A 27,478-nucleotide genomic window follows, 5' to 3' on the forward strand; every position below is an offset into this window, starting at 1 on the left:
TCCCGAATCCACTTATCAACTATTTGCAGGCAGTGTGGGCTCAAGAGGCAGCTGCTTTGGGTACCACAACAATGACTGGGCCCAGGGCAGTTGCCCCTTTGGCCCTGTGTCAAAGACGGCCCTGCACATATGTGAACCTAGGCTCAGGGTTCTTTCACACAGGCATTGAAAATAGGCGGTTGAATTGCACATTTACCACTTCCTGACCGCCTATCAACGCCACTTAAAATGGGTAAAATAGGGATTGGATGGAGGTGTTCACACTGCAGTGTTAGCGTTCCTCACATTGTGTGAAGGCAAAATTAACACTGGTTGCGAAGTTCGGCAAGTGTTGATGCTTTGCAGCCTCTTCCATTCACTGCTACTGAAACGCACCACAAGTGGCCTTTATTTTGCTTTTAGAGCGGAGTTCCACCCAGAAGTGGAACTTTCCTTCATCTGCTTCCTCCTCCCCTCTCCAGTGCCACATTTGACACCTTCCAGGGGGGAACAGGTACCTGCTATTGACAGGTACCTTTCCCCTCTTCCAGGAGATAGGGCCGTGGCACTGTCCCTCGGAAGTTTGGCCCCCCTTTTCCTTCCCCCACCACCGGGCCAATTAGACAGTGCAGCGAGCTTCGCACCTGCGCAGTAGGGAACCGGCTGTGAAGCCGAAATGCTTTACTGCCTGTTTCCCTTAACGAATGGCGGCGGCAGTACCCGGCAGCCGATCCGAAAATTGGCTGGGGTGCGGACATCCTGGGCTCCCTGGACAGGTAAGTGTTTATATAATAAAATTCAGCAACTACAAAATTTGTAGCTGCTGACTTTGAATTTTTTTTTCCCAGCTGGAACACCGCTTTAAGGTGCGGTTGCAAAGCATTGAAAGTGATCATTTACTATCTTAGCTTTGTACAAAATACACACCTCACAGGGCGTTTAAGGAGTGTTGCCTCACACTAGGGATCGACCGATTTTTGGCAAGGCCGATATATCGGGGGCCAATATGCACTTTGTCTGATATATCGGTATCGGGCCCCGGAACTGGCCGATATTTTCGTGACGTCATTCTGCCTTCTTAGGCTGCCTTCCTCCCTTAGGCCGCCTTGGACAGCCTCATCTGGAGTCGGCACCCACCCACAGCAGCCTGGTGCCAGCCAGCCACCCACAGGTCCTGTACCAGCCAGCCACAGGCACTGTACCAGCGAGCCAGCCAGACACCCCCAGGCCTTGTACCAGCCACCCACAGGCCCTGTACCAGCCAGCCACCCACATCCCCTATGCCAGCCATCCACCCACCACAGGTTGCCAGCCAGCCACCCACCAGAGGGTGCCAGCAAGCCAGCCATCCACCACAGGGTGCCAGACACCCACCACAGGGTGCCAGACAGCCATTAAACAAAAATTAACATGTTCAGTACCAGATTTGTGTCAAAAAATTTCTTTATTTTTCAAAACTTTAAATGTACAAAACATCGGCCCATATCCTCACAAAACATGAATGCCTGTGCAACGCAGCCAAAAACGCTAAAGGTGCGTTACTGCGCATTAAACAGTTGCCAACCACCCTTTAGCAGTTTTACTGCTACAGGGTGGCCGCGCTGCGCAGGATCCTGCACGTCCGGGTAGCGGGAGCGAGTGTGTGCCGCCGGCAGCTTGCTCCTGTTGTGTTTCATCACAGCGGGAGCTTATCAGTAGGTACCATGGACTCGATGTCCGCTGGCACCCGCTGATCGTTTGGTAGAATGGCAGTAAACAAGGCAGATTGCTGTTCTGTCAGTAGGGAAGGCATGGATCCTGTGTTCCTGCAAAGCAAAAAACTTTCCCTAGTAAAAGCACCTCACCCACTTCACAAAATAACTAGTTAACCCTTTGATCACCCCTGTTAACCCCTTCCCAGCCAGTGTCATTAGTACAGTGACAGTGCATATCTTTAGCACTGATCACTGTATTAGGCTTCATTCACACCTGAGTGTATTGTTTTCAGGTGTTTTTTTTTTGCAGGTGTTTGGAGGCAGACATTTGACATCTAACAAAAATGCTTGTAATCTACCAAAAAAGAAGCTCATCTACCTTTTTTGAGCTTCAGGCGTTTTGCTTCAGATGACAAAACGCTCAGATGTGAACAGGGGCCATTGAAATGAATGGGATTTTGCTTGTTGGGCGTTTTGAGATTTCTGAGCATTTTACGAGCTAAAAAAACGCTCAGGTGTGAACAGGACCTTAGTGATACTGGTTCCTAAAAAAGTGTCAGCGTCTGATCTGTCCACCGCACTATCACAGTTCTGCTATAAATTGCTTAATGGCTGCCGTTACTAGTAAAAAAAAAAATAAAAATTCCATAAATATATCTCCTAGTTTGTAGATGCGATAACGTTTGTGCAAACCAATCAATATACACTGATTGGGATTTTTTTTTAAACTAAAAATCTGTAGCAGAACACATATTGGCCTAAATTGATGAAATTCGATTTTTTTTTACTGGATATGTTTTATAGCAGAAAGTAAAAAATATATATATATTTTTTTTTAATTGTCTTTTTTTTGCTTATAGCGCAAAAAATAAAAACCGCAGAGGCGATCAAACACCACCAAAAGAAAGTTCTATTTGTGATAAGAAAGGGACATAAATTGCATTTGGGTACAGTGTCGCATGACCGCGCAATTGTCAGTTAAAGTAACGCAGTGCCTTATCGTAAAAAATGGCCTGATCATGAAGGGAATGGGGGGTAAATCTTCCGGAGCTGTAGGGGTTAAAGCTGCTTGTAGAATCCAACACCTGTATGAAAGAGCCCTCAGCGAATTGTGGGTGCTGTTCAAAGTGAATGGCCATGCAGCGCAATTAGGCGCACTGTAAACGCATGGTACAGAGCATGAGCGCAGCACACAGGTGGGAATGAACTCACACTGATCATCTCCCTATACAAGGATCAGCACTGTGAGAGTTCTATGAAGAGATGCTCCGTGCTGGGAACACGGTCATGTAACGTGTGAACGGATCCAGTCCATAGCAGAGATGATTCCCTGGACAGGGACAAGCCCCGATCGCCGGCCATCAGCTGATTGGACGAAGCCTCCGAGGCCCCGCCCAGGACCAAGCGCACGCTAACGAGCCCCTCAGTAATAAGTCCGTGGGTCCGCCCAGAGCCCCGCCCCCTGCACCCCCATATACACCGCCCGCTCCTCCATCCCCCAGCACACACACGGAGCCGGGCGAGTCGGGGCACCTGTAGACCGGAGCGGAGAAGTTTGCTGGGCAGCCATGAGCTGCGGCGGGTCCCATGTGAGCAGTGTGCGGGCACTGACATCTGCGGGGCTCCTCTTACTATGGCACATCCCCCTGACTCTGGGGCACACGGCCGGCTTCGGCTTTGAGTATCTAATGGAGGAGAGCGCAGAGGAACTCAACTACAAGGACCCCTGCAAGGCCGGTAGGTGCACCTTCTGTCCGATCACTCATCGCCCCCATTCACATGTATAGAGATGTCTAGCCGATCACTCTCAGCCATGTGACCCATCCACACACTCTACAATCTCACTATACATCTTCCAATCAACTTTATTTATTCAAACTTTTTGTAATCTCAGTACCTACCTGAGCTGTCCAATCTTTGTTTGAAAATATGTACTTGATTTTTATATATAATGGAGCTGTCCAATCTGATTGCTTCTTTCTCTACACGGTTGTTTGACTCGGTAGATCTAAAGAAGATTGTAACGTGTATGGTGGGGTCTGTCACACTTGTAGCCCTCTGATGAGCGATCTGTGTTTGGATGGCTTTCCAGAGGGCATTTGACACCTCACTGCCTGGTGTAACCCCATAATGCTGCAGTGCAGGTTTGACATAGCTAGTCAGGGTCAACCAATAAACTGCTATCGGTCAGACTCTGGACCACCCCCCCCAAGGTAAAAATACAATGGCATCTGTAAAGCCCCATCCATCTTTGGGGCAGTTCAGGTAGGTAAAACCGCAGCTCAGATGGCTATTTTGTGCTACCCCCCCCCCTGCTGTGGTGTGCACTGAAAGTACTTTGTGCGATACTGAGATGAGTAGCGCTGTACTAAAATCTCATCCAGTGTAAGGGGGTGGGGGGGGGGGAGTAAGGTGTGAGAAGCTCTGAGATCAGCACTACATTGCCCAGCAGGTGTGCATGAGCCCAGAATCCATTTTACAGGCAATACTTTTACACCCCATGCCTGTGTGTTTTTTATTATATATATATATATAATCTATCATCTCAATTTGTTTTATCCTAGTTGGGATTCTGCATTACAATACTGTGCCATACATTTGGCAGAGGGTTGTGGCGTAGTCCTGAGACCTCCGTGGGTGCGTTTGGCCTGCCCAATGTGACACAGTGAGTTAAGTATAAAACCAAAAAAGTTTCATAAATTTGTGCAGACCTATAAGAAATCACATTAAGGCATTGTGGCTGCAGCAATTTGAGCAGACCTGAGCGTCTTCCAGGTTTTCTGTAGGAAAGCATATAAGGGGTGGTAAAAATGCGGCTCAACCACACTTTTACCAGCTTTGTGTCTGTGTGAATCGTTTTACTGTAACCTACTATACGAAGTCTTGTCTTGAGTGGCCATTGTTATTGAATGGTGCACCGATGCATCGAGGCAATGCGCAACAGCATACTTGTTTTAACAGTTTGGACCATCATGTTGATGTATTTGCAATTGGGGGAGGGGAGCAAAGCTGCAGATTACCTAAAACTTGCATTGTGGTGCAATTATTTTGAATGGTCTGCATTGCACATTAATGCATGAACTAGCGCAGGTTGATGGACATGTGGGAAGGCAGCGGAGCTGTCAGAGCCCTGAATGGAAACCTGCATTTCCACCAGTGTATAGATGTCAAAACATGCAGTACTTTAAAGAAGTGTGGGAAACAATCATGTGCTGCAGGCCTATATGGCGGCAGCTGTCCCCCGCTGGCTCTAACACCAAGAATTGAGAGATCACGTGACTGCTGACTCCTGCGCTCAGATCTGCTCTGAGCAGGGCAGTGACTCTGTCAGCGGTTCTGGGCTCTGCCCCCTCCTGTGCTCACTGGAGCACTGGGGTGGGAGCGGCTGGCTCAGGCTCCCGCCAATGCCGTGAGACAGCTGGCAATCAGGAATCTTGTTGGATCCTGAAATTGTTGGCATGGAGTGTCCCTGTAAAGTCAGCCGATAGCAACTTTAGCCCTCTGTTGGCTCCTTCTGGGTCACAGAAGAGCACAAGCAAATAACAGTAATTCTGAAAAGTGTGGCCAAGAAAAGCCTTTTCCCTCCTTACCCTGCATGTACAGGCGGTCCCTGGGTTACAAACAAGATGGGGATTTTAGGTTGAAGTCAGATTGTACTGTGATCTGTGCATGGGGGAGAGTCTGTTCACTCACAAGATTCTCCCCCCATTCACAGATCTTGTTACAAGCAGTGTAATCATTGCAAGATCTCTTCTCAATGGAGAAGGGGGCGTGTCCCCATTAGATTGTCTTTAGTGCAGGTGAGCCTGGAGACATGAAATCGGTAACCATCGCAGTGCCAGAACTTCAGAGACAGGAAGCGGACAGGGCAGCCTTGCAGTAAAGATTTCTCCAGGATCCAGCTGCCTGCAGCATGGCGCATACTCATTATGGGTAAGTAATGTGACTAATGCTGTTGGGATTTATTTATTTTTTTTTAAAGCTAAACTTCAGCTGACCGCATTCACACTCAAAGTCTCCATTCACACTACCGCGACTTGTCAGCCTGACAAGTCGCGGTCCATGCAGTGCTACAGGACCCATTCTAATAGGAGCGACACAAGTTGCTCCGACTTAGAAAGAGTCCTGTACTACTTCGGGGCGACCTGGGAGCAACTTGCATATTCATTATATGAAGTCCGTACAAGTCACGGTGCACGCGACTTCACAGGTCGCCCCCGAAGTCGTGCCGATTAAATGTGGTTTTCTGCAGGCAGCCTATAGTGGGTGGAGGTATTGGGTCTCTCCTGCAGTTCTGCTCTCGGCACAAGCCATGTATGTAATGGTTATGTCCCTACTATTTTACAAGGTAATACCTAGGTTTTTAAAGGCATTTGGTGCACACTAAGGCCAGCCATACGTAGAATGACCTTCACAGGAATCCCTCCTGCCGGGCCATCGTCTTCTTCTGGTGGGGGAAGCCGTCCCTACTGGGAGAAGACTGTGATTATCGCTAGTGGCTCTAGCTGCTAGCAATAATCGCAAGGGATTCAGGTAAGCTGGTTGTACCTAGGTTGATCGCTCAACTTGGTACATTCATCCTGCTCATTAATAGTGTGAATCAGATTTACTGTATATTTTTTACTGCTTAAAGAATATATTAAAACAAAAGTTTTTGTGCATGGAGTTCAGCTTTAAGGCTGGGTCCACACCTGTGCAATGCGGGAACCGGCGCAATGCCTTTGTGGGTTCCTGCATAATTGCATATGCCACTCTGCGAACTGCTGCGAATGTCAATAGAAAGTTAATGAACCCCCCCACCAAAATAGGTTTGTGGGATTGCAGTGTGAAATGGTACAGGAGTCGGATCACATAGGTGCAGACCAAAAAAGGGTTTGGTATCATTTTGGTCTGAATGTAATGCTAACTGTGGCTGAATTCACATTGCATGTTGTTTGCAGAGCAATGTGGTGCAAATCACATGCGTTGTCTGTTTGCCCCAGTGCTGAATCCATCCTTGGGCTAACCTGCACTCTGAAATGACAGCAGTCTTGGAGCTCATTCACACTGCCGCGACTTGTCAGATGACTTGTCAGCCTGACAAGTCGCAGTCCATTGAGTAGTACAGGACCCGTTCTAATAGGAGCGACATAGAAAAAGGGTCCTGTACTACTTTGGGGCGACTTGCATAGACTTCTATTATGTGAAGTCCCTGCAAGTCGCAGTGCACGCGACTTCACAGGTCGCCCCCCCCCCCCCGAAGACGTGTCGCCTCAGTGTGAACCGGCTGTTGGGACTCATGGGACACAGGCTGTTTTTACAGATCCTTAGGGGCGTCTGATGGGGGTTTTATTTTTATTTATTTATTTTACAGCATGTAAGCGCCCCTTCATGTTGCCCTATGTGTCCATGCACACATACTTTCAGAGGCTTTTGGAGGCATAAGTGTCTAGGGGCAGTAGAAAATGCCAGTGTGTCAGCAGAAGCTGTTGAGCTGTAAAAAATGCAAAATGCTGCTAAACACTAAGTGTTTAGCCGCTTCTGGCGTTTTTTAGACATTTTGTTTTACATTATAGGGTTTTTTTTTTTTTTTTTTTTTTTTTTCCTGTAAAACCGTAATGCGCATAAATGCTAGTCAAAAATGCCACTAAAAGCACGTTTTACAGCTGCTTTTTCCTGGTGTTTTTTTTTACGTCCCTTACTAGTATACAAGGGCTGTCCACCTGCATGGGGAGGGGGGACTATACAATCTTTTTGTTCATACTTGTTTATAATGGATGGTAAACACAGCCTGGGTACTAATTGGAGGAAACTGACAAAAGATAAATAGCCCTAATCTGTAAATAATTACTTTTAGCTTTTTATTTTTTTTTTTTTCTAGGGTGTGTTTGTTTTTGTTTTATCCTCCAACATGCTTCATAAATGGTGACAAAGAAGAGTGACCTCATGGCACCCTATAGGTGATTTATCCATTGTCCCAAATAAGAGTTGATTGGTAAATTGCTGCTTAACGCAACATTTAAGTTGACATACTTGGTCCTTGCATGATTCTAGTGATGGACATTCTGATCCTCACTGGCATGATTTGTACAGACTTCTATTAATCACATTTGCAGCATGCTCCTGACAGATCTTTCAGTTTGACAGGTGCTGGAGGGGCCGTGGTGAAATCCATTCTGGTGGGGTGGGGGGGGGGGGGGGAGACAATATTCCATTTCCAGATTATTCAGTAAGGTTAATTACAAGTGTATTGCAGTGGTCAGGCACTGGTTCCCAATTAGGCCCCTTTCCCGCAGGCGATCCGATCCACCTGTCAGTTTTTCAGGCGGACCTGATTGGATGCTTCACGCATCCCTATGGGGCAGCGGGTGTCAGCAGAGACATCTCCACTGCTATCCAGTCCGTGAAATCCGGACGGATGGAAACCCTATTTTCCATCTGTCTGGAGGATCGGATGAGAACGAACAGGCAGACCGTTCTCATCCAATCTCCCCCCCCCCCCCCCATAGAGGACAGCGGGGATCTGACAGCTCCATCTCTGCACACAGAATGGAGATGGAGCTTTCACCCAACTGCTCAGCGGGGATCAGCGGATCGATTTCCCCCGCTGAGCAGAACTGACTGCGTCGGGCGCAACGCCTGTGTGAAGGAACCTTAGAATCACTATGTGGACTTGAGTTAACACCGAACTCCAGGTACAATCTATAGTGGGGGGGGTCAGCAACCTGTAGATCACGGTCTGGGCTTGCTGGTCCGCTATTCCAGAGCATTGGAGTACAATGTGAAGGGACTACTTGGAAAGTTGGAGCTGTAGTAGGGAGCAAGAACCGCATAAGCCGATGGTCTCTGTCCCATGCGGAGTGATACCAACTTCACTATACCTCTTATCCTGGCTATGGGTCTCCAGAGTGGTGCCAGCAGCAGAAAAGATCTCCAGGTCAGTGTGAAGCAATACACCGGGCATAATAGTATAGGGCTGCTTTACACTGATGTGCTGTGGTTTACCCACACCGTGGGTGCAGCGCAGTGTACCTGCAGCTTTCCTGTGCTTTGCCATAGACTTTTTATATCCTGTGGGTCTGAGGAACTTTCTGAAAGTGCACCACACCTGCCAGATATAATAGAAGTCTATGGCAAAGTGCAGGTAACCCAATGAAGTGGCAGATGCACTGCACCTGTGGTGCAGGTAAACCGCACCACATCTGTATGAAGCAGCCTTTTTATAGGGGGTTCATTTGCAGTATGGGGGCTGGTAAAACGCCTTCATTAAGACATGTTTGTATCATGCACCCCTTTAGCTGCAGTGGTCAGGGGGTGTACAGATGTCACTGCCACAGCAGGAGTTCTATGTTCTGTCATGATTGGTGGGTGTTGCATCTGCCAAGCATCACCCATTCAAGTGAATGAGGCTGCTCTGTAAGTGCCCTGCAACCTTGTGCAGTACAGCAAACAAGGGGTTAAAGCAAGCGGCATTGTTTTACTGCTTTAACTCCTTGGACCCCACAGAAGCATGCAGTTGTAGGGCATTTGCAGAGTGACCCCATTTACTTGAATGGGCTGTGATTGGCAGGCGGTAGCACCCACAAAAAGCAACAGGGGGTTTAATTCCTGCTGCTAAACCTTTTGGCTGTTGCCTCAGCAGCAGCTAAAGGGGGTAGTGATGTTCGTTTCTAAAACTTCAATTTAACCACAGTGTTTTACCACCTTCCCAACTTTACGTGTGACTAAAGCTGGATACACACTATACAACTTTTGTTGTTAGATTTACCTTCAACTATGTAGTGCAAGGGCCTGACTGATTGCATACAAATTGAAGTGTTTAGATTTACCAAAACCATATAATGAGGTCAAATCTAAAGACAATTGTATAGTGTGTATGACCCATTAGGGTGTTGCTGCTGAATGCAACTAAGGACTCATTCACAAATGCAGCAGCCGCTGAAAAGCGATCAGATTGTGTTTGACAGGTTGTAAGGAGGTGTTATGTTGCCTGTTCACCACCTGATTGAAATCCATGATTGCCGTGCAATGCACAGGATTGTTACATAGTATGGCAATTGGAGATTTAAATCAGAGGCAACACTGCCCGGTGATCTTTGCCTTTTCCCGTGTTCAGGTAGATCTTCACCTCCTTTAAAGTGGAGTTCCGGCCTCAAACACGCGTTCTCAGACTGGACAAGGTAGGGAGGTAGCAGGTGATGATCAGTGCCTTTTTAGGCATTCTGTGAATGGCTGTGGTGACAAGCGGGCAACCCCCTGTGGTTTACTATGCAGAAAGGAAGCCGCTTGGCACAACGCCAAGAAGATGGTAGCTATCCCTGTAGTATCACTAACTACTAGAGAGTTGCAGCTTCCACGCCATCCGCTATAGAATATTATACTTGCATTGATCCAAGCTGCATCACTGTATCTATGCAATGATAACAATAACTAGTGGGGGGGGCGGGAGAGAGAACTCATTGAAAGTGAGCTGCCCTTGTGGATGAGGCTCTCTATCTTCTCAGATGGTAAAGCTGCCCATTCTTCCTGGCAAAAAGCCTCCAGTTCCTGTAAATTCTTAGGCTGTCTTGCATGAACTGCATGTTTGAGATCTCCCCAGAGTGGCTCAATGATATTGAGGTCAGGGAACTGAGATGGCCACCCCAGAACCTTCACTTTATTCTGCTGTATTCAATGACCGGTTGACTAGGCCTTGTGTTTAGGATCATTGTCATGTTGGAATGTCCAAGAACGTCCCAAACACAGTTTCTGGGCTGATACTGTAAATTTTCCTCCAGTATTTTTTTGATAACATACTGCATTTATCTTGCCATCCATTCTGACCAACTTTCCTGTGCCTTTGTAGCTCGCACATCCCCAAAACATCAGCGATCCACCTCCGTGTTTCACAGTAGGAATGGTGTACCTTTCATCATAGGTCTTGTTGACTTCTCTCCAGTAGCGTTTATGGTTGTAGTCAAAAAGCTTAATTTTGGTCTCATCACTCCAAATGACTTTGTGTCAGAAGGTTTGAGGCTTGTCTCCATGCTGTTTGGCGTATTGTAAGTGGGATACTTTGTGGCATTTGCGCAGTAATGGCTTTCTTCTGGTGACTCGATCATGCAGCCCATCTTTCCTCAAGTGCCTCCTTATTGTGCATTTTGAAACAGCCACACCACATGTTTTCAGAGAGTCCTGTATTTCACCTGAAGTTATTTGTGGGTTTTTCTTTGCATCTGAGGCTCCAGTCACAACTGGGCGTTTTTCTTTTGAGCGTTTTTGGAGCTGAAACGTTTCCAAAACGCCCAACAAGTAAAACCCCATTCATTTAAATGGCCCCTGTTCACATCTGAGCCTTTTAACGCCTGAAGCAAAACGCCCAACGCTCAAAAAAGTACATGAGCTTCTTTTTGGGCAGATTACAGGCGTTTTCCATTGGTCTCTATTCAATCTAAAAACACCTGAAACAAAAACGCCCAGGTGTGAATGGAGCCTTAAACAATTTTTCCTGGCAGTTGTGGCTGAAATTTTTACTTGGTCTACCTGACTATGGTTTTTGTTTCAACAGAACCCCTCATTTTCCACTCCTTGATTAGTTTGGACACTGCTGATTGGTGTTCTCAATTTTTATTTTTTTTTCCTCCCCCCCCCCCCCCCCATTACTCTGAATCCAGAAATGTCAGTGCTGCACTGAATGAGATGCAAGGGTCTATCAGGAGTCCAGAAACTCATTGTCACCAGGCAGAATCACACTGTTTGAGGTGCAATTAAGAATGTCACCCACACTTCATGCATTTTGCCATGATTTGAAATCCCGGGGCAGAATCATGGTGATGTGAATGGGGCATACATTTCTGCACCTCCTTTTCTGTTTGGGCGATCTAAACTGAAAGATCAATTGGCCTGTTAAAGGTGGCAATAATAGAGTAGAGAAGGGGTCTTCTGACCTTTGGTGTAATGTACTACGGCTATTCTTGTGAGGACTTTCCCCATCCAAATTGGCATTGGGTTTGCTTCTTGGTCAGGGAGGTCATCTATCACAATAATGGACCATAGGGCAAAGGTGAGATCTGAATATAACCTGAGCTACCAAGGGTTTTGGTTTTGTATGAAGTTGTGAAAGACATCTATATGCTGCAGCATCAGTGGGATCCCACGTTTGCTCTAATACCAAGAACTGAGCAACCACTGATCTCACCATTTTAGGTCTGCTCAGAGTGGAGAACAAGTGGCTGTCAGGCTGGAGAGGGGATTGGCGCAGCTGACTCTGATGAAGAACCAGCTGTCAATCGTGTAGTCAAGTAGATCCTGACAATATTGTCTGGATCCTTCCAGAGCCTGGAATGTCTCTGCCCTATCAGCTGACTCTAGGTCGTGGGGGGGAGACATCTAAGTGTACTCCTGTAACCCACAAGAGACTTATGGCCAAGAAAGCTTTGGCTGTACTTAAATCATACGATCTCCTTACTGATTTGTGATTTTGCAGTAAGTTCACCTTTTTTGTAACCTGAGCCCTGATCTGACAGCTTGTGGGCATCTTCACCCTCCCTGCTAGCCGTCACAATTTAAAGTTGGCCAAGCAAAAATGCCCAGCCATGTTGCTCATTCAGTGTCCTGCGGATAGAAAACTACAAGATCTGGCAGCCTCTGCGGCTGTCGGCTTGTAATGTGCTGTAGTAGTTCATTGAGTCTTCCTGTCAGAATGTAGTAGGCTCATACAAGGTACGCAAAAGTTTTTTTTTTTTTTTTTTTTTTTTTTTTTTTTTTTTTTATATTGAACTTCTCCTTTTTAAAATCAAACTTTTTTAAAAATAAAACTATCCCTGTGTTTAAAGATTTAGCAAGTATTGACAGACTTTTAGAACCATGCCGATGTCTATCTGAACTCTCACCCTTCCCCCTGTACACTTCTAATATTTACCAAGTCTTTTTTTTTTTTTTGTACTTTACTTTGTACAAATTATTAATGGAATATTGCTGTCTGACCAAAAGTACACTTTTTGGTTATATTGTTGCAAAGTTTACCTTGTGATATTATGTTTCCTATATTGAAAAACTACATTTCAACTATCATTGATTCAGGCTGAGTGCTAATTTTGTCAACATAGTTTCAGCAGCTGCATGGTTTTCAGTGACCAAGTATAAAACAAACTTTGAATTGGTAAACTGACAAAAAAAAAATCAAACTTTACATTTTCGTAAAAAATGTAAGGGACATTTACCTTCTTCAGACTTCCTCAAAGCTCTGTCTGGTAGAGCCCCAGCCTGCTGACTTCATCCACAAGCAGTTTTGGCTGAGAGTCTCCAGGCTCCTGTTAATCCTTTCCCTTTCCTTTGCAGTTCCACACATTACTTATTCACACTAGTTCTATGGTGCCCTCTGCTGGCCTCTTCTAAAGCAGCAACACCATTCCATCCCCAGCCTGTAATAGCACATTAAAGTTAAACATGTGTTGCACTGCTAAGTGGGGGCATATACTAAAGCTGCCAAAAGTGTGTGGGGGGGGGGGGGGGGAGGGAGGCTTTTCTTAAAATAAATTTTTTTTTCTCAATATTGAATGTTGGTAATATGTGCAATGGCATTGCAGCTGTCTGTCGTAATCTTTTGGTTAAAATGCCTTTTTTTTTTTTTTTCTATAATCAGCAGCTACACAAACTGTAGCTGCTGACTTTTTAAATATTATGACTCATTCCTGTCATGGAATCCCCCTCAATGTCAGCACTGCAGCCGATGTTTGTCGGATGCCTCTGCCGCCGCAGTTGCTGGTGAGGGAAACTGACAGCGAAGACTTGCAGCTTCACAGTCGGGTCCCTACTGCGCATGCGTGCTGCGCTCGGTTACTGGCCTGGAAGTAGCAGGAGGAGGAAAAGGTGCCAAATGTGGCACTCTGGGGTGGAGGAGAGAGATGAGCTGAAGTCCCACTTCTGAGTGGAACTCCGCTTTTTAACCATTTTCTTTGGAATTTCCAAACTCTTCCTTGTATATGACCTGAAGCAAAAATCTAACATTATTTATGGTAATCAAGTTTGAACATGCACTACAGACTTTTTTTTATTATACAAAAAATGTATATTAGTGTGCCCCAATTCGAAAAAAGCCAAACTTGACAAACATTTACCAGGAAACTGCATGGCTGGCATAATCTCTTATCTCATTCTTGCTTTGCACTAGCTTGGCTTGTAAAGGCTTTTTCCTTCCTTCTATGCACATTTTTTAACTCTCGCAATGCAGATTTTTAATTTATTCATGTCTAGGTTGGATGGATATATCATTTTATCTTGCGCCCCCCCCTCCCCAACTGTATGTCCCTTTTCTGGACCAGATCACCAATGAGAAAACTGTTTTGGAATGTTGCGAAAAATGGTAGCTTGGTTCTTTGAAATATTGCCAAAAGTGATGTAAAGAAATGGTGGTTTTGTGAAAAATGTTTCTTTTCAATAAAGATTGCACACCGGAAATATTAAGTCGGGGTTAAAGATGTACAAGACAGTGGGTAAATGTACGATCTCTAAACCAAAAAATGCAGCACCTAAAGAGGAGTATGATGTAACATAAACCAGTAACTAGTGAATATTAAATTGTGAGCAGTTGCATAAATGGGGAACAGTCCATGCAAAAAGTCCCATAAACCAGTCTGCGTATCGCAGACTGGTTTACTACCTGTCCATGACATCAGTGTAGCTCTGCACCGACTCATTTTGTGGAAAAGCAGTATACGTGTCCACCGAAGACAAGCTTCAGGATGGCGCTACGTGTTGATGTGGTGGTCATATAAATTTAAATAAATGCTACACTATATATGGCCACTTTGATGTCTGGCTCCTTGCGGTAAGCGCACTTTCCCAAGTCATCCTTCAGGAAAGTCACGTGAGGGATAGGCTCCTCCTACAGGAAACACAAGCACAGTTGGATTTAAAATGGCCGCTCTTAGGCTGCCCCTCAGTTTTCTTGTGTTTCCTGTCCTGCTTACATGAGCATGATATACACTCCTCCCCTGTTGTGGTTTTTTTTTTTTCTTCCCTGTCCAAGGCAAGCATCCCTGGACACCTCCTCCCTCCACCTGTACTCGGCTGGTGAGGTCACCATGCCCCAGGTGCCGCCTCCTTGAGTGGGGGGGGGGATTCCTTACATGGGACCCCCCCCCTTCCTGGACCTTGCTCTAACTTTTTTTTCCTATCTGGTATCAGAAGATATGGAAGGGAGAGATGTGTTCTTCCTGAAAGGGTTTTCTGGCTTACCTCTGCCCAGGAGGGTTTGAAGCTATGCCTGCCATGGAGGGTCTCTCTGCAACCAGCCCCAGGGAGAGTCTCGGCGTGCTACGCTAGCCGGCTGCGCCGAAAGGGACCTACTCAATATGGCACCACCACCAGATGTAGTATGGCAGCCATCTTGGAAAAGGGCACTGCCACTGAATGTGAATTGATTTCCGCTGCTTAGAGGAGATTAGGCCGCTGTTGTATGTATGTATGTCTCCTTCCGGCAGTAAAAGTGCAGTGTCTGTCTACTGGTTGGCGTGATTCCCTTCCCTCCAGGTGGTCCTAATGGTGGAGGACCTGGCCCCCATTCCAGAGGTCTGCTAGCGGTACCATCTCTTTACTATGCGCCCCTTTCTCCAGCCCAAGTCCTTGGAGTTCACAGAACAAGAGCTAAAACTAAAGTATTGCCGCGCCTGTGGGGTCAAGATGCTTCTGGATTCAGACAAGCTGTTATGCCATAAATGTTTTAAGAGACTCCTTAGTGAAAAATCCAAACTTCCTAGCAAGATTTTCTGGATTTCAAAAAGGAAGTCTCATCCATGCTAAAATTGCTTCAATCATCCATCTCTAAGGGTAAAAACACAGACCAACCCTCTACTTCAACATCAGGTTGTTCACGAACAAAAATGACTAAACCAACAACTGTGCCTGCAATACGGTTGGCCTCCTCAAACTCATTCATTGGAGGAAGGAGAGGTCCTGTTTCAGAGAACCCAGACAGAGCAATGCCTCCCAAGATAACAAAAACATTTGTTTCCAGCTGAAGAAACTGAGGAACTCCTAAAAGCTATTTATATCACCACGAGGACCCCAACTCAGTGCGAGACCGGTTTACATATAGGGGCCGACAAGAACCCTCAAGACCAGAACTTTTCTGTTCCATCAATCCTTGAAGAAGCTAATCGGCAAGGAATGGGAATACCCAGAGAACGGGGTTTTTCTTTTTTTTTTTTTTTTACACCTGAAAGAAACACATGGGCTAGTATGCATCGCATACTAGCTCATTATGAAATGCTTACCTAAGAACGAAGCCCCCGCAGTGCCGACTGCTTACCTGTCCATGGGCGACATGTTCTGTCGCCCTTCTTCCAGGTTTGCGGCATCTGGCTGGAGCCGTGATGACGCCACTCGGGAGCTGACGGTAACAGCACAGTGCTCTGAAGGAACGGCACGTGCGGTGATGTCACTGGCTGCATGCAAACTAAATATCTCCTAAACGGTACATATAGGTAAGGCGGTACAAGTTGTAGAGGAGGGTTTACTTCCTCTTTAAACAATGGCAAAACTTTTGTCCCAACCCCTTCATTTTACAAATCAAGTAGGGATACAAGATGGAATTATCACGAATTCCAGACAACATCCCTTCCAGAGTTGCCCTATGCAAGGGAAGCCATGGAGACGGCGGTCGAATCTCCTAGTCAGAGGAGTGATAAGAGAAATTCATCCTTCTCACCACTCATAGGGGGTTGTGTGTGGGGGGGGGGGGGGGGGGTTTTCTCCTGCATCTTCCTCAGGCTGAAACCATCAGGCAGTCACTGCCTTATCCCAAACCTCAAAGACCTCAACCGCTTTGTGCTACAGAAAATTTAAAATGGAATCCAGTTTTTCTGTAAGAACCTTGCTCCCGGAGTTAACTTTCCTGGTAACGTTGGATTTTAGACGCTTACCTGCATGTTCCGATCATCCGGATCAGAGGTTTGCCATCCGCTCAAAGACAGATTTGCCTGTTTCAGTTCCAAGCTCTCTCCTTTGGGATGTCTTCGGCTCCCTGGATTTTTACAAAAATAGTGGCGGAGATTATGCAGGAACTCAAAGGGGTTCATATAATCCCCCCTACTTGGATGATTTTCTCATCTGTGTTCGGACGGAAGCAGAAGTGCGGGCAAATCTCCATACGACAATTTTCTCACCACCTTGGTGTGTGGTGTGGGAGATCAACAGCTAGAAGTCCAACAGAACTCCATCAGAGGGTGGTGATTTTGGGCTACATAATACAATGGCCCAAAGAGTCTTGCTAGAAGGAAGTGACGAATTGTGCAAGACTTGATTACAAAAATACTTTGGGGGCAGAAACCCACCTGCTCTCTTGGCCATCCACATAAAAGGACGACCAACGTCCTCTTGGATTTCCCAAGCCACAAACGGCTGGATCCAGTGGAGTGAGAACTGAATATCATTTTTTTTTTTTTGGCCACTTGCTTTTAAATGGGGAATTCAGGATGTCCCGATTTGCTATGGCAGGCAACATGAAGATAACAAACTTCTCTGCGCAAGGAGAGGTATGCTCTAGGTATAGACTCCTTAGGGATTCCATGGAAGTTCAACCTGGCTTGCGCTGCATCCTGAACAGTGCCTACTACTAAACAAAGAACTCTGCCAGAGCTGGATACCTAACTCCAAAGCAGGAAGCTGGTAACAGAAAAATATACAAGAAGGTATACAAAGCCAAAATGCTACCCAAAGTGAATTTGGGTGACATCGGCATCCTTTTTTATATTTATTTTTTTTTTTTTATTTCTAGTAAAAGATCTCATTCCAGTAAACATCAAGAGTGCCCCCCCCCCCCCCCCCCGGATCTCTTTAGTGCTTCAGGCCCTCACCAAGGCCAGGTTTGTGTGGTGTGTGTGTGTGTGTGGTTTTTTTTTTTTTTTTTTTTTTTTTTTTTTTTTTTTTTTATGGACTCTTCTCTGAAACATCTTGCTTTAAAAGTAGCCATCACCCCAGCCAGGCGTCTGAGCGAGTTGCAAGCACTTTCTATTAAAGAACCTTTTTTAATTATCTCTCCGGATAAATTGTTGTGTGGGGGGGGGGGGGGGGGAGAGCTTTTTGCCACATTAGACGTTGGGTGTGTTCTACACTATTTAGAAGTTACTAAGTCATTTAGTAAAATTTCCAGCCTCTTTGTACTGTTCAGAGGCACTCTGAGTTAAAGCAGCCTCTAAGGCCTCCATAGCCAGATGGATCAAGTAGGCTATTAGTACAGCCTACGTTGCTTAAGGCCAGGACATTCCGTCGGCTATCAAAGCCATTCCACCCATTCTGGATCTACTTCTTGGCCAGAGAAGGCTTGGGCTTCGGTTGACCAAATTTGTCGAGCAGTCATCTGATCCAGCGATTTGATTTTCGCAAAGCACTATAGGGTAGATCTGGTCTCCGCCAAACATCTATCCTTTGGACGCAAAGTTCTACAAGCTGTAGTCCCACCCTAGGTACGCATCGTTGGGGTCTCATGTGACCATCCTGGAGGATGACTTGGGCAAAGTCTGAGTTATTACCTGATGACTCCCTTTCCAGGAATCCTCAAGGACGGTGAACCCCCGCTTTACTAACTGGTTTAACTATTGCTGTTACTTCAGGCTTAAGCCTAAGCTGTCCAGTTCATCTATACAACTGAGGAGGGGCAGGCTAAGAGCGGCCATTTTAAACCTATCATGTGACCGTCCTGGAGGATTCCTCGAAGGGGAGTGATCAGGTAATAACTCAGACTTTCCGCCAGTGGCAGTGAACAAGATTCAGCATCTTGAGTGATGTGTGTTGGCACCATCAAGAAACCTCACAAGTGTGCATGAAGTTGGAGGTTCATACAGGAAAAGCTGTGATTGATACAAATGCACTGAACTGCATTAGCAGCTGGGAATCTGAGTGCAGTAATGTCTTCATTCACAAGCTGTAGTGGATGTCATAGACCACAGGTGTCAAACACAAGGCCCGCGGGCCGAATGCGGCCCCCCCCAGGCCATTTCATGTGGCCCTCGCACCACTCCTGCAGCTGCAGCACCCCCATTGTCTCAGTAGCCGGCAGCAGAGAGGACAGAACTCCTTACCAGATCCTGTGCTTCTCTATACTGCTGCAGAAAGGCTAGTCTTTGCCCCCCCCCCCCTTCCCAGAAGTCCACAGCAGAGAGGAGGGCAGAACTCCTCCTACAGATCCTGCACCTCTCTGTGCAGCCGCAACACCACGTTGTCTCTACCTCCTCTGGTCTCTACCTCCCCCTTGGCATTCAGCAGGCTCTGTAAGCTGACTCCAGCTCTCCTCTGGTCCTCCAGACCTTGCTATTCTTCCCAGATCCACCCGCATTTTCTTACTGGCAGTAGCACAAGGTAAGGGGGTGCATTGTGATGTCAGGAAGGGTGGGTGACTCTTGATTTATGATGGTGGGGGGGCTCTTGACATCTCATGTAAGGGGGTGGGGGGTGTTCTGGACATCTAATCTTACAGGTTTAACCGGCCCTTTGAGGGCAACTATAATGCTGATGCGGCCCGCGATAAAATTGAGTTTGACACCCCTGTCATAGACCATGATACTCAGATTGGTTCATTGGACCTTTTGCATGGACTGTTCCTATTTTTATATTCACTTTTTATTTTTCGATAATGTTCTCAGTTTATTCACTAGTTATGTTGCATCACTCTGAGACATACCTTTTTTTTTTTTTTCAGTGAAGATGCTCGATTTAGAATATGGTGTACGCTTTTGAGACCTCACTTAGATGGTTAAACTTTGGAGACCCCTGGTATGAACCTAGGGTCGGTCTACTGTCCTTCAGACTTAAGCGGGGCTAGAGTGGCCAGTGGGAGTAGGAAATGCCCCAGGGTCAGCAGGAGTAAAGATGCATGGTGTCTGTACTGTAGGCAGTGAAAGCATTAGTGTCGGTGGGAGATCTTAAGGCACCTTTTCACATGGGCTTTCAGATCAGGCCCCCCTGTTAATTTCAGGTGGACCTAATCAGATGCTCCATGCACCCCTATAGAGCAGTGGATATCAGCGGTGACATGTCCCATAGTGGGGCTCTGACAAGTCTGTCTCTGCACAGTGGGTGGAGACTAACCTGTCATCCCCCTGCTCAGCGAGTCTATCCCCGCTGAGCAAAACTGAGTTCACTGGGTGAAAAGCCTGTGTGACAGGACCCTATTGCATTCTATGCATGAAGGTCAGAAACCTGACCTCTGACCTCTTTCCTCCTTTGGCTCCTGCTGCTGACTGTCAATGGATGCAGAAAACTAGGCTCAGAAGTGAGCCTGCACAAGATCCCAATAGCAAGTGGCTTGCTGAGTGGGCACTTGGGGTGGGGGGGAGGAGCCAGGAGTTCCGGCGGGATATGGAGGCTGCTCTCTGTTAAACCATTGTACAGAGTAAGTATAACATCTTTGTTTAACCTCTTAACCACCAGAAGGTGTGTGTGTGTGTGTGTAATTACTTATAAATTTGCAATTTGGCACTGCGTGACTTTAAAATGGTAATTGCACAGTCATGCGATGCTGTACCCAAACAAAATTTGTTGTGGTATTTGATCACCACTGGGATTTTATTTTGCAATGTAAACCAAAAGACCAGAAATTGAGGGGGGGAAAATTTTTTGCCTATTACATTTCTTGATGTGCTAAAATGGCAGTACCCCTTCCCCCTCCCCCCCCCCCCCCCCCAAAAAAAAAAAAAATTACACCTTTTGGAAAGTAGATGCCCCAAGGAATTTGTGAAAAATGACAAAAAAATGAAATATTCAAAGGGCTCAACATTCCTCTTGGCAAAGTTGTCATTGAAATAATATATTGCTTACGCATTGTGTGTGTGTGATTACACCCCAAAATACATTCTGCTGCTTCTCCTGAGTATGGGGATACCCTAGGTGTGGCTTTTTGGCAGTCCAGCCATGAACAGGATCCTGAGAACCAATCACTGCCTTCAGGTTTTTTGAAGGGTGTAAATTGTGGACTTCGACTTCAGTTTCGGAGGCCATGAAATTGCAAGATGGCACCAACCCCAGCCCCCCCAAAAAAATGAAGTAGATATTTGCTGAGGCATGGGGAGTATTTTTCAGATCTCGCTTTTTGTCAGTTTTGAAAATTGAAAAGCAGCAAAAAACACTGACAGGGAGTTAAAGGGTTAACTGGGGGTGACTAGGGTGTGAAATATGTGCCTCTGTTACTGGTGTCAGTGTAGTGCTTCTGTGCTCTCTCCTCTCACGCTGGAACCGAGAGGCTCCAGGAGGGAAGATTGCATCATTTCCTGTGCCTGTTTACATTGCATAGGACATTCTGTGATTCGCCAGAACCGATCAGCAGGTGCAGGCCATAAATCATTGGCCTGGACCTGACAAGTGATAGCTTCCGGAGTGAATCCGTTTACTGCCGGCTTGACGGGCACACACCTATGCGACATATAGGTGCGTGGCTTTGCGCAGCTGAGCCACCTCGCCGCAGTAAATCTGCAGCGGGAGGTTGGCAACTGGCTTAAAGGGGTGGGGAATGTCCATCACTTCGTCCATCACTTCGTCCATCACTTCGTCCATCACTTCGTCCATCACTTCGTCCATCACTTCGTCCATCACTTCGTCCATCAAAAAATGGAGAAAGATCTGGGAGTCTTGGTAGATAAACTAGGCAATAGCATGCAATGTCAAGCGGCAGCTGCCAAAGCCAGCAGAATATTAGCATGCATAAAGAAAGGTATGTATTCCAGAGATAAGACTATAATCCTTCCACTTTATAAAACTCTGATCCGACCACATCTGGAGTATTCTGTCCAGTTCTGGTCGCCAGTCCTCAGGAGGGATGTGCTGGAGCTGGAGAGGATCCAGAGAAGGGCAACTAAACTAATTAGGGGATTGGAGGACCTTAATTATGAAGAGCGTCTGCAATCACTTGATTTATTCTCCCTGCAGAGACGCCTGAGAGGGGACATGATAGCAATTTATAAATATCTCAATGGTGATCTCGACATAGGAAAAGCTATTCAGTCGTAGAGAGTGCATGAGGACTTGAGGGCATACACTGCGATTTTAGAGGAGAAGCATTTTAACCTCAGACAATATGGGGGGTTCTTTACTGTTAGAGCTACAAGATTATGGAATTCTCTACCACAAGAGGTGGTTTCTGCGGGAAGTATGGTGGCTTTCAAAAGACTCTTAGACGTACATCTCAAGGATCAGAACATTCAGAGGTATGTGAGATGATTACGGCCACGCACACCTACACAGGTTGAACTGGATGGACTATTGTCTTTATTCAACCTCAACTACTATGTAACTTCGTCCATCTTTAGAAGTAAATGTAAATCCTTTTAAAGTAGTTTATTTTATCTGTACCCATGTACTGTATTTAGTTTTCCCATGTACCTCCCAACTGTCTCCCCCCAACACCGGTTTGGGGAGTGTGCGCACTGCATACTTTGAAGAACTGGGGAGTACTTCAGTGCAGTCAGTCTTGGGACTGTTCACACAGCATAGTGCCGTTCAGCTCTAGTCTGGACCGGCAGAGCGAACGCAAGCAAGAACTTTACAGCCATAAGCAGGTGGGGGGAAGAATGAGGCTTTAATACTGTTTTCATAAAACCTTCCGTTGCAGGAGGAGTAGTTGCTGGCTCCCACTCTAGGCAATATTTGCTTGTGATGGGTGCTTAAAATTCTATCCAGTGTAGGACTCGGATTACAATATATAGATTTAGTTTATACCCCTTTTGTACGGAACCAGCAGCTGTGAACAATCTAGTAGCAGCTGCTAACATTCTACTGGCTCACTTAAAAAGCCTGGAGACCAGGAAACCCTGATTTTCAACCAAGCTGAGTACATTCCAGGGGTGCTCAGCATTTAATAAAATTTCCTACCTTCCACAGAACAAAGGGACCTTTTTATTTTCTGTTATCTCTGTAGCCATCTGATAGGAAATGCTAAAAAATCTTTACAGCACAGCTGTGATTTTTACGGGAAATTCACATATCCAGCATATTTAGTTGATCCTTGAACAGCTATTTTTTCCTTAACTCCTGTCTATAGCTAAAACAGTTAGCAAGTGTTGCTGCTCAGGTGCTTTTGGATCTGTAGTATTGATCAAAGAAAAGATTACTAGATAAAAACATGACAGTTGTAGTCACGAAGGTTGGCTATAAACATTTAAAATCTTTCCTGGTATCACGGGCTGCAGAACAATTTGCACAATTCTCCCATCAACAGACAGTGACGGGGAATCTGCAATTGTCTTCTCCTGCCAGGGGCGGGCAGGGAAGCCATCCCTGCCAGGAGAAGACCATAATATCGCTGATTACAAGAGAATCCAGCAAGCTGGTTGTGCCCAAGCTGATTTAAGCTGATTTAATCAGCTTGGTACATTTAGCCTGCCCATTAACTGTTGGAATCCTGGCTGGTTCCTACTGAAATGGGCAATTCAAACCATGTATGGTTGGCCTAATGCAGGCCATACATTGTGCAATTTTCTTGAAGGAAAACAATCTTTCCATTAACACAGGCAGCTGTTGTATTCTAACAGGAGGTATTACTGCTGGCAGCTATAGCCACTGCAGTGATCGAACAAAAAAAATCCAGGCTGGTTGCACTGAAGCTGAATTTCAATCAATCTGTCTATAGCCAGCTTGGAGTCTATCTGTTTGGATTCAATACAACCAGCGTGCCAGTTTTTTCTTTTCCTCGTTTGATCACTGCCGACAGGACTTTTTCCAGAAGCCAGTCTAATTATCAGCTTTTGTTAAACGGAGGGTTCACAAGGATTGACATTTTGGATGGTTCTTGCTGAAATGTCTTATTTTTAATCCATGGATACCCAGTTTAAAGTGATTGTAAAGTTTTGTGTGGTGGTTTTCTTTTCTTCTTCGTGTCCCATTGCAGAGATCTACCTAAACTTCCTGTCCCATACCCAAACAGGAAGTGAGGAGAAATCTCTCAATTAAGAGAATTCCTTGGGGACCCCCGGGTCACCAAAACTAGTGTCCCCATTGAAAGATTTCCGTCTTACTTTTCTGAGGACCACTCAATTTGGGATTATTTTTTTTTTTTGCCTTTAAAGTATAGCTAAAGATGATCTTAAACTGTGGAAGCTATACCCAAGCTAAGGTAAGAAAAGGTCAAAAATCGCTGCCAGTATTACCTGTGTTCTGTCTGCAGCTGATCTTTTCCCCCATTTAAAAGCTTAATGTACTTGGGTCACACCATGGCAGCTAGCTTCTTAGTAGAGGCTCTCTTCCTGATGAGAAGTAATCTGACTGATGGAAGGAAAAATTGAGCAGCATTTGGAGAGTTTCAGAAAGCTCAACTCCACAAAATTAAACAAAAACGGGGGGGATGCTTCACTGCAGATACAACTTGCCCTTCCAGCCATGAGAACAGGGGGCAGCACAGTAGTGAAATCCTCCCACCCCCCCCCCCCCCCATCTTAAGCAGATCTGGTGGGACTAACCGTGAGAGGCAGCAGGGCCTTAAAACGTTGCACTGCAGGCAGTGATGTATTTAGGGTTTGTGCTGCCCTAGGCCTGACTAAACTTGGGCACCCCTAATTAAATATGACCCGCCCCTTCCTGTAAAGGCCACAACCTTTCCTGTTAGGGCTGGGCGATTTTGCCTAAAAAAAAAACTTTTTTTTTTTTTTTTTTTTTTTTTCCAATGCACTTAAAAAATGACTTCAGACATCAGATATAGTGTCAAAAGTGCAACTTTATTGCTATTTTAACTCAAGAGTTAAAACGCGTAGAATCCCAAAACAATAGACTACTAGACATTAGACAGTAAAAGAAAACGCGGGGGCGTCGCGCTGAGCGGGGAGGGAGGAGAGCTCACTGTGTTGAGGGAGGACTGAGGAAGGAGAAGCGCTGTATATGTGTGTCTGACTCTGACGGACCACCGCCGCGCCTGGATGTTGTGACGTCAGCTGCGGGCGGTGCGTCTGTACAGGGGCTGCGCTGTGATAGGTACAGTCCAGAGAACGAGTCCACAGTAACTGGCCACCTTTTTTAGTTTGACTTTGAAACTATTTTTTTTTCAAAAATTTGCGTTTTTTCTGCCTCGTGTAACTACACACACCCTGGGCCTGGGCTCCAGCCAGCTCCTAGTCCGCCGCACAGGAACCGAACTCCCCAGTAACGTTTAAAAAAAAAAAAAAAAAAAAGTTTCAAACTAAACTCTAGACTTTTTACTAGAGGGAAAAAAACAAAAATTTTATTTTTGTCAAGGGCAAGCTAAACATCACGGCCAATACTACTTCACCATTTAATTCATAATTTCAATTCGCACTTGTGTGAGTAAATAAGAAAAGAAAAAGTATGACTTTTCTGGTGGACATTGCTCAGAAAGTTGGTCACAACTGGTCATCCCTTATTAATCTGTTGCCTTCTGAATGTTTCCCATAATAAATGTAGCGGCATTTCCCTGCAAACTCGAGTTTTGTACAATACTTTTTTCTCCCTTGTGCAGCCACCGAACTCCCCACTGCCGTGCCTGGATGTGACGTCAGCTGCGGGGCGGGCGGTGCGTCTATACAGGCTGGGGCTGCGGCGCGCTGTGATAGGTACAGTCTCCCCGGCCTGGATGTGACATCAGCTGCCGAGAGAGGAAGCGGGCGGTGCGCCTGTACAGACGCACCGCCCGCTTCCTCTCCCGGCAGCTGTCGTCACATCCAGGCACGGCAGTGGGGAGTTCGGTGGCTGCACAAGGGAGAAAAAAGTATTGTACAAAACTCGAGTTTAAAAAAAAAAAAAAATGTTTCAAACTAAAAAATCGATAAATCGATTTATCGCCCAGCCCCATTTCCTGTTTATGACCCGCCTGTCATCTGTAAACCACAGTCAGTGCAGCCTCAGCAGTTCCCATAAGTTCAGCTTCCTCAGTGCCCATCAGTGCAACCTCATTACTGCCCATCAGTGCAGCATATCAGTGCGTCCCCATCAGTGGCAGTGCAGTCTCTCAGTGCCCATTAGTGCAGGCTATCAGTGCATCATATCATTGCCCATCAGTGCAGCTTATCAGTGCAACATATCGGTGCAACCCCATCAGCTTTTTTGCTGCCCTAGGCCTGGGCCAAGATGCAGCACTGACTGCAGGTATACAGTGATGAGAGTGAAGGTACAGAAAGTTCACAATTTTATGTAGAATATACACATGGAGACCTGGTGGAATGCTTAGATTGTGCTGGTTTACAATTTAATAGCTCCCACTAAATACATTTTTTCTCTGTCGCTCATTGACAGACGTAGTCCTCCTTAATATCAACTCGGGTTATACTGCCCTCTACAGGAGTAGGACTAGACAGGAAAGAAAACATTCTGGCCACACCCTAGGGGCAGTCCCAGAGGGTATATCCTCTCACTTCCTGCTACAGCAAATCAGTTTTTTTTCTGTCTAGTTAGGAGTAAGGACCTAGATTCCTTGCTAGGATCTTCGGTCCTGGCAGGATTTTTTTTTTTTTTTTTTTTTTTTTTTTTTTTTAGAAATACTTTTTTTAGACAGCTTTTTTTTTTTTTTTTCTCCAGTGTTCCTGTGAGATCTTCAAGCAAGTACGCTGAAACTGGGCGACGGGCTGGATGTTGAGATCCAGTGGTCACCCCAGTTCAGCCTACGAGCGCGTGCAGGCCATAGCTCCGCGCTGGGTCGGCCACGACATAGTCCCACTGGACGGGGCCTGACCCTGCGAGTTAAACGTCTCGCCTTGACGCCAATGACCAGCAGAGTCACGGCGTCCGTATTGGTCGACAGCCCCCCCACCCCGGTGGAGAGGGGTTCTGTCAGGAGTTGGCGCCCGCCTGGTTCCGGTATGGTGAGTAGAATGTTCCCCCCTCTCCCCCTGTCGGGTTTGTTGGTGGACGCGGGCCCCTCTCTGGGATGGTCGGACACTCAGTTTCTGGGTCTCCCCTCTATCCTAGAACAGGTCACAGATCCCCCAATTTTGAGTGTGATTTTGTGAATAGAAACCAGGAGGCTTGGTTTGGGAGCTGACGATCTAAAGTCACTATATGACTGTAAGGGTGACTGAAGTCAGTGGCAGACTACTAAAAGGCATTACCATGAGGATAGAGGTATCCTACCTGTCATAGTGTGTACACAGGCGGATGCCTATGCCTGAGTTACTGCAGCCACAGATCGCTATCCCTCCAGAAAGCCGGTCACTTCCACAGGCCGCACAGCCTCCCGCAGGCCGAGGACACCTCCCGCAGGCCGAGGCACTTCCGCAGGCCGAATGCACACATCCCGCAGGCCGCTGCTAGCTTGCAAGCCGCCGCTATCCTATACAGATCGCCGCCATTTTTTCTTGCAGATCGCACAAGGCCGCCATATTTGCGTAGCCTCGTGTCTCCAGCATGGGGGGCGGCCATGTTTGAGGTGACCAACCACCTCGTGGAGTAATTGGAAGGCGTGTAAAGGGGCGGAGCCGCCTCCTTGGCCCAGGGAAAGCAAGCCAAAGACTTCTTGTCTGTAACAGACAGTGCTGGAAGCAAGTTGATGAGAAACTTCTGTGCATCAGGTGAGCCTTGGGGTCTGTCTGTGTCTGTCTGTGTCTCTGTCTCTCAATTTTTTTTGTGTTTGCTGGCAAGTGTCTTGTTACATGAACCCTGTCACACATGTATCCCCACCTGATCCCCTCGGGGTGGCCGCAGTACCCCATTTGTGATGCATTATCAGCAGTTTTGGAGTCTTTGGTATCCCGGATGGAGGTAGCCTGTCAGGGATGGGGGTCAAGAAGAGCGACCCCCGCCTACCCCTATTTCATCTGATACTTCATCGGATACGGATTCTGAGCTGGTCATTGCAGTCCCTTTTCTGGGGTTGTTGTCTCAGGTACGGTCTCCTCAGACAGTGAGGAGGACGCTTC

The 27,478-nt window shown here is 46.4% G+C and overlaps 1 protein-coding gene across 1 annotated transcript in view; it reads left to right on the forward strand.

The window, feature by feature from the left end:
- Nucleotides 1–3,197: 3,197 nt before the first annotated feature.
- TLL2 (tolloid like 2) overlaps nucleotides 3,198–27,478 on the forward strand; it is a 305,471-nt gene continuing 281,190 nt past the window's right edge. The window contains exon 1 of the mRNA XM_082268493.1: nucleotides 3,198–3,410. Within this exon, the coding sequence (XP_082124619.1) occupies nucleotides 3,242–3,410 (169 nt within the window). The 5' untranslated portion in view covers nucleotides 3,198–3,241. The remainder of the gene's footprint in view (nucleotides 3,411–27,478) is intronic.

Source organism: Pelophylax lessonae (assembly GCF_965119305.1).
Source record: "Pelophylax lessonae genome assembly, chromosome: 9".
NCBI classification, from domain to species: Eukaryota; Metazoa; Chordata; class Amphibia; order Anura; family Ranidae; genus Pelophylax; species Pelophylax lessonae.